The sequence below is a fragment of the Nothobranchius furzeri genome, chromosome 17 (genome assembly GCF_043380555.1).
Source record: "Nothobranchius furzeri strain GRZ-AD chromosome 17, NfurGRZ-RIMD1, whole genome shotgun sequence".
Classification (NCBI taxonomy): Eukaryota; Metazoa; Chordata; class Actinopteri; order Cyprinodontiformes; family Nothobranchiidae; genus Nothobranchius; species Nothobranchius furzeri.
This window is the reverse complement of record NC_091757.1, coordinates 53,506,073-53,520,898: the sequence shown is the minus strand read 5'-3', so window position 1 is coordinate 53,520,898 and position 14,826 is coordinate 53,506,073. Positions and strand designations below refer to the sequence as shown.

General features: G+C 43.3%; 1 protein-coding gene across 3 annotated transcripts in view; it reads right to left on the bottom strand.

The window, feature by feature from the left end:
• atxn2 (ataxin 2) overlaps nucleotides 1-14,826 on the bottom strand; it is a 26,519-nt gene extending 11,693 nt beyond the window's left edge. For 2 of the 3 annotated variants that reach the window (XM_015972926.3, XM_015972927.3), the window contains exons 1-17: nucleotides 14,498-14,826; nucleotides 10,248-10,278; nucleotides 9,921-9,980; nucleotides 8,330-8,401; nucleotides 7,459-7,609; nucleotides 5,509-5,523; nucleotides 3,944-4,068; nucleotides 3,763-3,854; nucleotides 3,471-3,659; nucleotides 3,134-3,306; nucleotides 2,633-2,881; nucleotides 1,295-1,480; nucleotides 1,039-1,200; nucleotides 828-932; nucleotides 653-723; nucleotides 218-576; nucleotides 53-116 (exon numbers count right to left, since the gene is read on the bottom strand). In XM_015972926.3, coding sequence (XP_015828412.3) covers nucleotides 53-116; nucleotides 218-576; nucleotides 653-723; nucleotides 828-932; nucleotides 1,039-1,200; nucleotides 1,295-1,480; nucleotides 2,633-2,881; nucleotides 3,134-3,306; nucleotides 3,471-3,659; nucleotides 3,763-3,854; nucleotides 3,944-4,068; nucleotides 5,509-5,523; nucleotides 7,459-7,609; nucleotides 8,330-8,401; nucleotides 9,921-9,980; nucleotides 10,248-10,278; nucleotides 14,498-14,607 — 2,214 coding nt within the window. In that variant the 5' untranslated portion in view covers nucleotides 14,608-14,826. The remainder of the gene's footprint in view (nucleotides 1-52; nucleotides 117-217; nucleotides 577-652; nucleotides 724-827; nucleotides 933-1,038; nucleotides 1,201-1,294; nucleotides 1,481-2,632; nucleotides 2,882-3,133; nucleotides 3,307-3,470; nucleotides 3,660-3,762; nucleotides 3,855-3,943; nucleotides 4,069-5,508; nucleotides 5,524-7,458; nucleotides 7,610-8,329; nucleotides 8,402-9,920; nucleotides 9,981-10,247; nucleotides 10,279-14,497) is intronic. The other variant, XM_015972928.3, reaches the window with a different exon arrangement.

The following is a 14,826-nucleotide window of genomic DNA, read 5'->3' as shown; positions in this document are numbered from 1 at the left end:
CCTTTGATAACAATCTAAGATTATTTTTCATTGTACTATGCTGCACACTGACCTGGGTGTTAAACCTGGGTTTGAACTCGTTAGCGTTTGGGTTCAGGGTTGATTTTCTTACTTGACTGCAGAGGGTGAACATTTTAACGATCGTTCACACGTTCACTTTTAAACCTTTGAATTAAAAAACAGTTAAAAACCAAAACCACTGCAGAACATCACTTACTCTTGTACCGCCTCCTTTTTCTCCTCCTCTTCATGCTTGGGTCCACTGAACGCAGACACGGCCGTAGTTTGGACCCCCTGCGAGGTCACATCTAGCCCCGCCCTCTTCTGGTCCGGAGCTGAAGGAGATGGGGACAGAGCAGCGGGACTGCCAGGCTTACTGGTGTTTGTGTTGGTACTGGGAGGAGCAGGAGCAGCACCGGGGGGGCCAGCAGGAAGAACTACGTAGTTTTCAGAGCTGTCCCGTCCCGCTGCGGAGCCTTTGCCCAGGGAAAGGTCTTTTGGCTTGTCTGCTGGGTCTCTTTGAGACTTTGTCATCATCGGCTCAAAAGCAGCTTCTGGATTTGAACTGGGCTGCAACTGGGAGGACGACACACACAACAACTGAGAATCCACTAATTATACCCACCTTAGCCCATTTAACAGAGATACTTACTCTAAAGTCTTCACTGAATTTCTTCAAGTTATCTATTTGTTTTCTGTGGTCTGCTGCCATAGGAGGAGGTCCTGCAAGCAAAGAAAAGGGCCTGAGGAGTGGAAATGGACGACGGCTGCCCCAATCCGCCCTAAAACTTCACCTTTAAAACTAAAACTTGCAGTTTTTCCTGTACCTTTACAGACCGATCTGGTAATACTAGGCGAGTTGTCCACGGGCTTCGTGCTCTCGTTTGCTGAGGGGGATGATTGTCTCGTTTCTTGGACACGACATTCTTTAGCTACATCAGAGATGAGAAGCAGGTGCTCAATGAAAACCTGAAGCACCTGAACACAATTCTAGGATAAAATTCTACGCATCATAGTTTGTGCATCACATTTCCTCACCGTCTCCTGATGGAGGGGCGACCATGTTAGGGGCGGGGCTAGCAGCAGTGGGAGAAGAAGCCGATATCAGCGTGACAGTTTCCACAGGAGCCGTTCCCGTCTGGGAAGAGCCGGGTGAGGCTCCGCTCAGACTGCTCTGTCGCGGGGAGCGAGGTCTGTGAGCTGAGGGGCCAAAGAGGAGAAAGGTTTACTCCTTCATCTTGGAACGCTTTTCTGTGAGCTGAAGATTATTACAGAGAACTAAATTTTAATCGACCTCCACTGACTACTGATGACCAAGTCCCTCCAGAGGAGCTGCTCCTGGTGGACGGAGCTGCTGAAACGTCACCAGCTGGATTATGAGGAACCAGATCCACTCCAGGGTGGACGCCACTAATTCTCGAGGGTGGGACTCTGTGAGCACGAGGTGTCCGCTGGGACTTTGGAGACATCCTGGGAGGACCTGTAGGTGAGTGGCGGCAGGTTAGTCGCACAGCCTCATCACATCCGGCCGGGGAAGGCTTCAAAACAACTAAAACCCAGGCGTGAATGCCACATCAAACAGAGGTTACATGCATGTTAGTGGGGAGCCGATGACCCCGAGATGTGATCAAACCCCAGAGTACACCGAGACTGTAATAAGAATGCTGTTAGGCAGTGAGCACGTAACAAACATTAAAAAAGAACCACATAAAGCTTGGTTTATGCTTGACGCATTCACTTTCCGCTTGGTGACGCGGCTCGCGGATGGAACGCGCTTCACAACTTGCAGCGTTTACGGTTCATGCGGCTTGTCTCTGCGGTGAGCCAATATTCTCCCAAACTGTAGGGGGCAGCATGGAGCTCTACGGCATGCATCCAACACTACACCATAGTAGAAGTAAAAATGACTGTTTACAACATGGCATTCCAGCATTTTTTAGCAGTGTCCTCGTCTTTTCCGACAGTGCGAGCTATTTCTCTCCAAGAATTATTAACAACATGTTGATCACGGTGATCTCTGAGAGCTGAATCATACAAATGTCTGTATTTACGAACCTCTGCCATACTGGTTCTTGCCAGTCCGCCATGTTTTTCCGCGTCCGACCGTCCGTGTGGTTAGAAAATTTCCTAGGTGCGCGTTGCGGAAAGTTTGGGCCGTGCGGAGGCGCGGTGGAGGGGCGTAGTTGTTAAAATGAGGCAATTTCGCCGTGCGAACCTCGCGGACGCGTCAAGCATAGACCAAGCTTTACTGATGATTGTTGTAAAAAGTCAAACTTTATGCTAAACGGTCGTTTCTGTTGCAGAGGCTCAGAGGCAGACAGCACAGCACACCTTGGTGAACCCACATGCCAGGGTGAAATTGCCAGAACCGCCGACAAAAGGATCAGCTTTGTGCAAAGCCAATTTCTCAACATTCCCATTTGAATAGAAAATTCCAAATCTGACCCCAAGTCAGGCAGAAAAAAAGCAATTTCACCTATTTTTGATGCTCCACACTAGACCTGTGCAAATTCATTCTTGGAAGCCGTTTGTTTTTAATCTTCTAGCAGCTCTGACAATTTAGCATCAATATAAACGTGAAAGCCTCCACGTTGGATGCTTTTGCCCAGGTCTGCGCCGTCTGTGTGGCTACCTTCTGAAGACATGCGCTTAGGCAGATTGGAGGCTGGCGACGTGGGCCCATGGTGAGAAAAGGAGGATGAGGAGGAGGGATAGGAGGGATGGGATGAATGAGAAGGAGGCCTGGAGGGTCGAGAGGGGGGTCTGGAGGGCGGCCTGGTGGGCGTGGTTGCCCGAGGAGGCAGGGAGGAGGGGCCGGACTGGTAACGAGAGGGGGGGCGAGAAGAAGGAGACGGACAGGGTGAGGGCCAATGGGATGAACCTAAAAGAGGCAAGGACACATGATCAAGGGCAATAAACCAAAGAAGCAGGAGGGCAGTTATTAAATATGAGAGGAGGGAAATAAAGACAAACACGAGGATGATCTGATCGACACGGAAGAAACATCAAGAAAAAAGAATATAAACATGCCAGTTAATATTTAATCACATCAGCTTTACTTTGTTTTCACCATGAAACTCTTGCCAAGAGAAAAAGCACTGCTAAATAAAGCCCCAGCAGCGGTTACACCCACCTCCGTTGACCACCCTCTGATCTGCCCCGGAGCTGGGACTGTAGTCATGAGGTCCTGGTCGAGGAGTCGAGACTCCGGCTGAGTTCTGAGCCAGGCGAGGGGAATTCTGCCGCCCTGGTCCCCACGACATGGCATCCCTGTTCCTCTGACCCGGGGGAATGTACTTGTTCTCTCTACGACACAAACGTACAGATCTATTTTAAACAGGAGAATCTTGGAGAAGCATGAAAATGAAAGACGGAAATAAAACAAACGAACTGAAATGTGAACTCTGCAGCCGACTGACCCAATAAACACACTTTCAGCCTAAAATACTGCATTTGTAACGTGATCTCACCTGCTGAGTGTGTGAGTCTCCCTCTCCCCTCGCACCACCGCCGTGTATTTCTCCTCCTCGGTGCGTTCATCGTTCTCCAAGGCGACGCGGGCCTTGTACGTGGCGCTGGCCTCGATCTCCTCTGCCAGCTGGGCGGCGCGAGCTTCCCTCTTAAGGAACTCCTCGGAGTCGTCGCGCTCCAGCGGGACTCTGGTGGAGGAAATAAGAGGTATGGTCTGAGTGAACAGCCTTTAAAAACAGGATTTTAATGCCGTGTAAAATAATGATTAAGAAAAGCCACGCGGAAGCTTACGTGTACGTAGAGAGGCTGCTGTCATACGTAGACAAGACGCCATATTTCTCCTCGTTGTATTTGAACATGTCGTTGGGATCCCATCCGTTAGACTGACTCAGACAGAAAAATGAACCATCAGCGCTCTTAAACACTTGACAGCTACTGCTTAGTGTTGCTACACGTTAGGCAATTGTCTCACCACATCTGTATCTAGAGACTCCAGGCTGTCAGAGTTGTGGGTTTCTCCTCCATCCCACGGCTCCAGGTCTTTCTCTTTGTGTTCACCGTTAATTCTACCGCTCACTGATGCGTCTGTGAAGTTGTCTACAACACAAGACAGATGTCTGGGTGTACTACATTAGGGGTGGGAACAAATGAGAACCACCATGATACAGGAAACAATCCATTCAAAACAAATTTCAGCTCACTTTGTTCCGGTAACACGGGATGTCTGTCTGCACTGCCACTTAATTTACACAGGATCGCTATGGCAACGACTTGAGGAGCCGCATGTATGAAAACCAAGTTGATGACGATCCACGCTTCCAGCTTGCTCGCTTTAGAAATGTTTAAAATACCTTTGCTTGACAAATTGAATCATAACAAGCAGACTCCAGGATGACCTCAAATGATATTTGAAAGGAAAGCTCATCTCCAGAGTCGCGTCTGATCTCAGATCAGCTACAGATGAACTGTTAGCCTAAAGCGAACCAGCCACTGGAGATCCTGCACCCCCAGGATAAAACAATAAAACGTGCGTTTAAAGACAAAAGTTAAGCAACTGTAGCTTGGTAGCTCAAACAGGGCTAACAGACGTGGTTCGTATTCGGAGAGACTGCTGGCACACTTTGTGAATACAGTTTAAGGACATTGTGCAGAACATATTTAGAAATGAGATGTGAGGAAAGCAGATGCGCGTTTAGAAATATCAAGCATCTAGAACAGTGGTTCCCAACCTTTTTCCCAAGGGACCCGTTTTTTACCAGTAAAATTTTTGATGACCCCCTCCCATTCTCTCTTCCAGTACAAACATTATTAAGAAATGATAAAACTGTTCAAGCACATTTTAATATGCTTTGATTCAATAGATAACAGTAATAGTAGGCTCCAGAACAGAACAAAGTCATTAACAAAACCAAACAGAGCATAATGTGCTTAACAGTTTGTATTACTTTTCTGAACACATTGTTTCTTGTAAACACGGATAAATCAATCATTCCTTTCAATAAACGTTTGACACATAAAAAATACACTGAGCAAAATGTACTTAAATGTGTATATTACTGTTTATACTAGATTATTTACTGTAAAGGCTGTTATTAATCAACCAGTCCTATCTTTAATGAACTTTTGACACTTGAAAATAAAACAGTGAGCTGAACAAAATGTTCTTAAAAGTGTGTTACTTTTTCTGTACTAATTATTTCCTGTCTTAATATCAGTAAACTTTTCACTCATGAAAAAAAAAAGTGAGCACAATGTAGGCTATAAACAAGTAATAAATGAAGTTTTAACCCCTTAAAGTGGAGAGGTCCTGGCGACCCACTGAGAGGCTTTGGCGCCCCCTTGTGGGGGTTGGGCCCCCAGGTTAGGAACCACTGATCTAGAAAATGTGCCACTTAAATTAAACCTTAGCTAAAATGTAGCTTCTGTTTTTAAACATTTCCACCAAACACCTTTTGAACCTGAGCTCTGGACTAGCTTAGATGTGAGATGAAGTGCTGCACGATTGTGATGTTTCAGAAAAGATAAAAATAACCTTACCTGTGTCAGAAGAGACTGGACCGTAGGGGAGAAGAGAGAGACGACAGGCATGTTAGTATCATCATTCTATCGGATTCTGACACACATGCATGCTGCTGATCTATAGGGAGCTTTAGTCACGCCCATCTACTTCTGGACCGTGGGTCCCCGGAAGATTGAAAAAATGAATGCAAGTCAACGGGGCTAAAAACGCCATTATCTAATTTCACCTGTTATGTGCCATGGATTTCACATATGATGTCCATGAATTTTGATACCAAGAACGCGCTTATTTTCGAACGGGTAAACGCTATTTTAGGTTGTGTGTGAAAACAAGTCCAGGACTACAAATGCGCTTCTCGAAAGTGACGTCATTGAACCAGACACGGAGAAAAAAACTGAAGGAAAATGGCTGTAAGTTCAGCAAACTTCAAATCCTTCCTTCAGGAGAAAAGAACCACCGAAAATCAGGCCATGTGGTAAGTAGCAGCTACGCTAGGGGAGAGGAGATTCTGTGGTGACGTCACAAATGCGACGTGCCGATGTCTGATTTGTAGTCATACTAATTACGAACGCTTACAAGCTGATAAATCTCAAAGTATTTGACCGGCGTGGTAAAACACACATCATTACTTTTCATTTACATAGAAGTACAACCTATGTGCGATCCAGGATGTAAGGCAAAGTGAATCAGAAAATAGCTCTTTTAGTCCCGTTGACTTGAATTCTTTTTTCGTTGTTCCGGGGACCCATGAGCCGACCGGAAAGGGCGGAAACTTAGGCTCCCTATTGGGTCAAAGCAGAAACCTGGAGTTTTTTCCCCAGAGGGCACCATCTACAGGTGGAAAGCATGTACTGCACCTCAAACCCCTCTCCCTACTTCCGTGATTATGGCAGAAAGCAGCGCCTCTCGAATGTGAACCTCTAGCCAGGCATCAGGGCTACAACACATCGTTTTACAATTATCATTCTGACTTATTGCTGTTTATTAATAAATAAAAAAATTTATACACATTCATGACATACCTGTCCATAAGAAATGCGGCCAACTGCATCAGCCTAGGTACGCCAGCTCTGTGATTGACATCTGTGCTTAAGCAGATGTCTAACACCATTGGCTAAGGCTGAATGGAGTCCAATTCAAATTGCATGGGAGTCTATGGGGCAGGGGGAGGGCTTCGCAAATAAAAATAGATGTATTGCTGTCATTATTTCACAGAACGGGGTTAGACGATCACTTTTACTGATTACTAAAGAAATAAAGAAACCCAAAATAATTCATAATGCCTGAAAAGGGGAAAATTCCAGATTTCTGCTTTAACCCTCCCACTGTCTTTATGGGTGACCCCGCGAGGAAAGTTGACCATTGAGCGGGGTTGATGGTTTATCCCTTGAGGTCCACGTGCCACGTGGAGTGTCTGAGTGACATTTAATTCACCCTGTGAATCCTGGAGGGCTGGTGTCCCTGGTTTCTCTGCTCCAACACACTTGATTCAGTGGTTGAATCACCTGTGCAGCAGCTAATTACCTGCCGATTGGAATCACGCGTGTTGAAACAGAGTTAAAATTCAAACCTGCTGGATATCGGCCCTCCAGGCTCAGAATTTAATACCGCTGCTGTAAGGGGTCATTTTAGCACATTCTGGCTAAAGAAAGTGATATAAAAATATGAAAAAGTTGCTAAATATCCCTTTACACTTCACTTGTGCACTTTTAGATTGAAAACTCTTCCACAAAGTCGCCGTATGCTGGTTTTTAAGGAGATTTAGAATCATCTAAATGACATAACTCAAGATGTAGACTTGTTTATGAAGTGTCCTTAGTTTACTAGACCAGTCAACTACATTAACCTGGACTTGAATGACTGACCATTTAGAGCAGACACACAAGATTTAACTCCGTAATTAAAGTCATTAACTCATTAATGATCTGCTGTTACTGTTAGGTTTAGATATAATATCACAAAAATACCTTTTCTGGCAAAATTCAGGTCCACATCTTTGAAGGTCACCACCACAACATCAGAGGTCTTAAAAATGATGCTTTCTACAATATCTTCTTTCCTGGGGGCTAAACTCATCTCGGGGCTCTTTCTGTGGGCTGCATCCAACACCAGGTCACACTGCAGACGACAAACACATTAAAGCTCAACGAAGATGATTGCAAAAACGTAAACTACAAATGGAAACCATGAGAAAATACAGAGGAATCCGTAGTGTCCATTTGTAGAACTGAAAGCAAAACACGTCACCTCTCTGTGCTTTGTCTTTTTATCATCTCAATCCAACAGCTGAAATGTTACCCCAGCGTCTAGAGGAGTGATTCGTCACTAAAATAAACTAATCAGGTGTGTTTATGATCTAAAACATGCAGGAAACTGCAGCGCCAGGTGTGTCAGTTCTATTGTTTGTAAGTCCCAGCAGAGCGGTCCGCCATTCTGAAGTTGCAAGTGGAATATTTCTGGCCCCAGGGACCGACAGGGGCCGGGTGGCCTTTCATTAACCCCGTAAAGTGTCATTTTAGCACATACTGGCTCAAGAAACTGATTTTAAAACATGAAAATGTTGCATAGTGTGGCTTGAAAAAATATTAGAGAAGTACCACAGGGTAGTATTTATTAGGGGCAACCAATCAAAGACAGCAATTACATTTATTCTTTACCAAAGAATCAGAAGAGAAAGTCCTTCAAAGGGGAGGTTAAACATTTGTGTTTGAGTGGAAAATTTTAGTCCTTAAAGGGTAAGTCAAGTGCAGAAGCTGCTAGTGAGAGCTGACAGAACACTGTTACAGCAGATTTACCTGGACAAAGAAAATAAAATCATCACACTGCACATTTCCTCACCTCAGGACCATATGTCTTAAACACTCCTTCGTAAACTGCTCCGTTTTTGACTTTCAGCTCACACTTGGTCCCCTGTAAACAAACAAGCTGCTGGTTATTATTATTCACTGCACACGACACTTACTCATTCACCAAAATGACAAAATAAACTGACAAATTCTAAAACGCAAGTTTAGAAACCCATCTGTTAGAAGCAGACAAATGATTGTGTACACCACCAGCTGTCCCTACAAACAAGCGTTTACTGCCAAATAAACACGGCGTGTGGTCAAAGACTTACTGCAACTTTCTTCTTCCCATCTCTGGGATTTTGTTCACCTACAGAACGTTAAGCTTTTATACTTACAAAGAGTCAGAATAAAACCTATTTAAGATTTAGGAGGCAAGGTCAAGGTCAAGGTAGGGCTGCTCAATTAATCGAATTTTAATCACGATTACGATCTGAGTTTTGAACGATTATAAAAAACAAAACAAGCCGATTATTTGCTCCTCCCGCTTGCGCTGCCCTGAGTTGCAAATGAAGCGCTCCTCCACAGTGTTGCCAACTTAGCGACTTTGACGCTATTTCTAGCAGCTTTTCAGACCCCCTTCTTGACTTTCTAATCCTAAAAGTACCTAGCGAACACCTCAGAAACATCTCTGGTAACCCTTAGCTACTTTCTGGATAACTGTCGTCGATGTTTCCTGCAGTTTAGCTAAACACTCCGCCTGCGCTCCGGACCGTTCTTCACAACATTAGGAAAGGGAATGATGCAGTGATGTGTCGGTCGCTAAAGACAGCTCTCGGAGCCGGCTCCTTGTTGGAGTAACCAGAGTGAGTGACACACACACCGCACCTGCGGACTCCTGAGCCGCTAAAAACAGCTAAATGTGCGCGTGCAGCGTGCTAAACACACGTGCACCTTGCCCGATTGCTGTGAGACCGGGTTGGGGGGTGGGGGGTGCAGCTGTGGTCGGGACAATTATTACATTAACTGGTGGACCTGTAAATAAATAGTTTATAAATAAGGTAGAAATAAGTTCCTCACGCTGATAAATAATAACTAATCTCTCTGAGGACACGGTGCTAGTGCACGCTCCTACAGCACCTTGACACGACTAAATAAATGTTATGCAACATTTTGTGAACATAAATTTATTTGCATTTATTTGTTATAAATGCCACTGTATAATTCTTGCTGTCTGTATTTGCAAGATATTGGTATTTGGTTCTGTACTGGTTAGACTCAAGGTCTATAGCCCTTGGGTCATAGACTATGAGCTATAAGTATATTGGTCTTTTTATACTGGGAATCAGGAGTTATTTTAGTGATCATCTTGTTTCTTATTTTTGTCCTGATTGTGCCCTGAGCAATTTTATGACTGAATAAAAACAAATAAAATCAACATAAATTGAAAAATCGTCCTAAATAATCGTGATCTCAATTTCAGTCACCATAATCGTGATTATTATTTTTGCCATAATCGAGCAGCCCTAGGTCAAGGTAACTTGATTAATACCCGCAGGTAAATTTGATTTGCCATGTGACACGAGAATTAGCGCCCAGTTACACACACAGTGACAAAAAAAACACACAGAGCAAAAACGTACCACCACTGAAGTTAAAACATGGACCATCCTCATATTTGCATATACGCCACTGAATATCACCTAAAAGAGGAGAGAGATATAAAATAATAAATGTTTCCTATTTACAAAAGAAGATTATGCTGAATAGCAACTCGGGCATTAAACTAACTGAACATGTTGTCCTTTTGAATCGACAACAGTTACTAAAAACAGATCTCCAAACTCTAGAAATGAGCTTCAGCTTTTAAAAATAATAGACCATAATAACAAATTAGATTTGAAAACGTTGAGCTGCTAAACCACATAGCATAGCACTAATTATTTGCCCGAACTTGTGAGGTTACTTACTGCTGCAGAATTTTTACCACTGTGTCTTCCCCTGAAAGAAAGAAAAGGGACATTTTTGTCAAACTCCGTCATCATCAAGTAGGCTGCAGCAAAAAGCTGAGAAATTATGAAACGTTAGAGATGCAACTACGTAAAATCTATTACAGACCACAAGAAATCAGTTAAAAAATGATGCTATTAAATGAGTGGAACACTGAGTTTGTCAATACATTTGCAGTGTTCTCTAGTAAGAATGAGTGCCTTGTATGTCGTTCTCAGGGGGCGGGAATATACCAGTACAACATTTCCAGGAACTAGTAGTGAACCACATCACAGTTGAGCTTCAGACGGCAGATTTTGGAGTCTTATTTCCTGATAGTTGGACATCTCGCCCCGGACTGGATAACAGCAACATGACTACCACTGACTTGCAACATTGATGTTTATTTTCATAAATAACACAAGCCTGGAGGAGTTTCTGCTGTGTGGTGAACTTGCTAATGCTAACGGTTAGATTAAACTAGCTGAGACATCTGCTGCCGGTCCCTGGACGTTAAAATTGATTAGTCAGTGAACGGTAATCCAGTGCGACGTAGACCTGTGAGGATTTTCAAATCCTAGAGTTTCACCGTCTATTTTCTATCAGAGGCAAAGGCAGGAGATGAGTGTAGGAGACTATTTTCATGTTCAGCCTGCGTGAAAAACTCCCATTGACCAATTATAAACAGAAAACAAGATTTTAAATGTTTTTACTTTTTCAGGCCTAGTCCACACGTAGCCGGGGTTTTTTTTTTTTTAAACGAATATCCGCCCCTCCAAAAACTTGCATCCACACCACCTCGTTTAAAAAAAAAACTCTGTCCACACGTACCCGGATAAACACATTGCTAAGGACATGCCAGACCTGTAGGCGGCAGTACTTCCCCCGTTCTTAACCTCGTCCTTCGTCTGTGGTCTTCCGTAAGGAGCAGTAATTCCGCTTGCAAAAACAAACAAGCAGAAAGCGCTTGGACAATTGATAAAGCGAGCGCAGCTCTGAGGGCTTCCATGCTGTCGGCTAGTGTAAACACAGGTCGCACACGTGATGTCAGCATTTTTTTTGTCGCGGAAAGTGACGTTGCGGACCTTAAAACTCCGGTTTTGTCCGTCCACACGCAGACACCCAAAACGGAGAAAACGCAGATCTTCACTTTGGCCGGAGTTTTTAGAAAGATCCGTTTTCGTGTGAAAGAACTCCGCTTTCATGTGGATGACAGGCCAAAACGTAGAAAAATATCTACGTTTTGGCAGATCCCCGGCTACGTGTGGACAGGGCCTCAGTCACCCACACCTTTAATATCATCTAAATTCCAATCAAGGCCCACTTTTGTTTTTTCCTAATGATGTTGCAGGTTAACGGTCTAGATTATTGGTCTACATTATGTGGTTTTGGTTGAAGCCAGCATCCATCCAAGTTTAATTATAATTACAAACCAAAACGCATCAGCTAGCGTTCGCTCAGAAACAATTCACTCCCACACAGAATATTAAAAACAGCTTCCTGCAAAAGAAATGTTATTTTAAATTGAAATGAGTTCAAGATCCCCACAAGTTCAACCTCAGTAACAGTAGGTCATGGGCAGAACTCAAGCCAGTGGACTGAATCTGGTAACGTGACGATTTTATTTTACACGCATTCAGAGCTGAAGTACACAAATGAAAAATTTGAAACTGCACTAGCATGGGGTCGTGTCAGTTAAAGCTGGCCCAATTCCAGACCAGCTTCTTTGTTATTCTGATCAGTGGTTTTGATATTCCTGTGGCAGAAAAGGAAATTTACAGAAAGGATGTTTATCACAAACACGTGAATAAAGTTTGCAGCTTCACTTATTTAGAAAAACATTCAAGTTTTGTTTCAAGTTGGACGAGGAAATCTGTCAATACAACTCCCAGGTGAAATGACCCCGTCTCAAAGCACTCAAAGTGCAGCTTCACAGACGGGGTGATCATCAACACCAATGTGCACAGGCCAGTGTGGGCTTTTACTGCCCAGCTGCACACAAGGGAGACACAGATGCTGCAGGGAAACCACCAATTCATAACGGGCTCCATCGCAGCTCATTTTGCTTAGAAACCAAGCACTAAAACCTGAACCAGACACAGAAATCACACTGAAACGAAGAAAAGTACGCCTCATGAACAGTGCAGATCTCCCTTTTTGTCACTGACTCTAGGAACCAGCTCCACACACACAAGTTGACCGCATTATTTATTTTCCACAACACCTTTACAGTACTTGGGGTAATACTAGATATTGGCCAGCTGGTATACTTCTTCAGTAGAGTTGATTCAAAGTGAGGCACATCTGCAAACTTCCCCATAATGCTGCAGAATTTTATTTTTAATTCTTGATAAATTTATTTATTTGCATGATTAACTTTAGTTAAATGTTTGATTTTAAGACTGAGATCAAAATTAAGGTTCAACAGTTGGTTGAATTCAGACTCCTAAAGCCGTTTCAGCTTCAGAAATATTGTGCATCGATCAACAGTTTTTATTAGAGTTCGACCAATACTGGTTTTTCTATTGCTGATACTGATATGTAGGAGACATGGTGAGCAGATGGCCAGCGTGCTGCCGATTTTCATGGTTGCTGTGTAGACATTTTTCACCTTATATTCATGCTAAAATATCACTAATAACATTGATTGATGCTCAAAAATGTTTAAGCCAATTCGGTTTTTAAACTCTGAATTTAACCAACTGTTCAATCTTAACTTTGTGCACTGCTCATTGTTAAAATCAGACACCTAAATTAGGTTAATGTAAATTATTTATCATGCAGATGTTATTAGTGAATGCAAAAATACATTTAAATAAAATTCTGCAACAGTACCAGGCTGCCCGAGGATGTGCCCAACTTTAAACTGGCTTTACTAAGGACAAATATTGGCCGATACGATATATTAAAAAAAGGTAAATATCAGCCCGATATATTGGGCTACCTCTAGTTGTTAGAAGATATTGGCCATCAAATTCGGCCATCAGCTGACCGTGAACTGTACATATTCTATGGTATCTGCAATAGATGTCCCAATATCGGTTCACGTCTGTACTCAACAACTTTTACTTTTGATGAAAATGATCCAAGTATCACTCCTGGCCATAAACACGGATGAACTTGTAGCCAGCAGTAAACGCTTGAAATTAAACTTTCTTTTTGATTTCACTGGGAAATATTTGTAGCTCTTTGGATCTTCAGAGGAATTTATTCTAGTATTCTGAAAATAACTTCTCTAGAAAATACTGAAGAGTGAACTACTCACATTTCTTTAGAAATATAATTTTATAATCTGATTGGACCGACTTCTGCACGGGATGCATGAATATTTTTTTATCCAAAACACAGATTTTTGACTGGTTTCTACCAAGTTTTTAATGTTGGGCTCAAACATCCCTGCAGCAGATGAAAACAGCGCTATGGGCGTATCTCTGTCCTACTGACCGGTGAACAGACGCCTGGCCAAATGAAGGCCACCAAAATAAAGAGAATAAAATCTCATTAACCGTCGCTGCGTGTCATTTAGGACGGCGTGTGCAAGGAAAGCCATGCTTCAAGGACATTTCGTTTCTCACGAGAAACAACGTCAAGGCTGAAAGCCGGTCACTATGATCATCTCCCTCTTTTTCCCTCGCCCTGGTATCCACACCCTCCCCGTTTTTCTACTACACGATTTATATCAATTTATTGGCAATCCCGCTGCGCCAATGTTGCGGTAACACAATGGCAGCTTGGCGAACAGAAACGCAGTTTATAAAAATCGCCAGAATGCGTCTATTCAAGCAGTCCGTGTGATTACCGACACGGGCTGTCAAATGGTTAATTAACTCAAGCCAAACCGTCTTAAGGCAGATCAGGCTGATAGTAACCTAATAATAACTTGATGAGCACCATTAGGAAAACACGAGCGGGAAACATTTAGATTTTATTTTCCAGACGTGCGTATGTGCATGAGCGAATGCCACGGTACATTTTTATTTACAACACCGGGTGAAACGTAACGTTGCTGGTCTGGACCTAGCGGACAGGCCTCGCGTAACGTTTCAGTGGATGGCGAAACATGTCGCAAGGCCCTCAGAACGTTCTGATAATTTGGGCAACTCTACGTGCATGTCATCTCTCCAAACTGGTCCGGTTTGATAGAATCGTGCTGTAATAATTAGTCCATGTCACAATACTCATGTCTGCCACGTTTTTTTTTTTTACTTTCATAAGTTTTAATTTCACAGACCTGCCCAGATTCTGTCTTCCACCGCCGCTACCTCCGGCTCCAGAAGCGGCCGCACCAGTTGTGTTGCCACTGCCGGGCTTGCTTCGATTTCCACCGGCCTTCATTGACATGATGATCCCATAAAAGACGGCGACTTAAAATGACCACTTTCAGACTTGATAACAATAAGACGGTGTAGTGGTGCTAGCTGGCTAATGTCAACGTGCCTTTTAGATGATGCTGATGCTAGGCAGTTAGCTACTTAGCTAAATTAGCAATCTGTACAATTCTTTTTAAAAGCGGAAAATTAATATTTTAAAATGACAACACACTTTACTAACTCCTTCAAA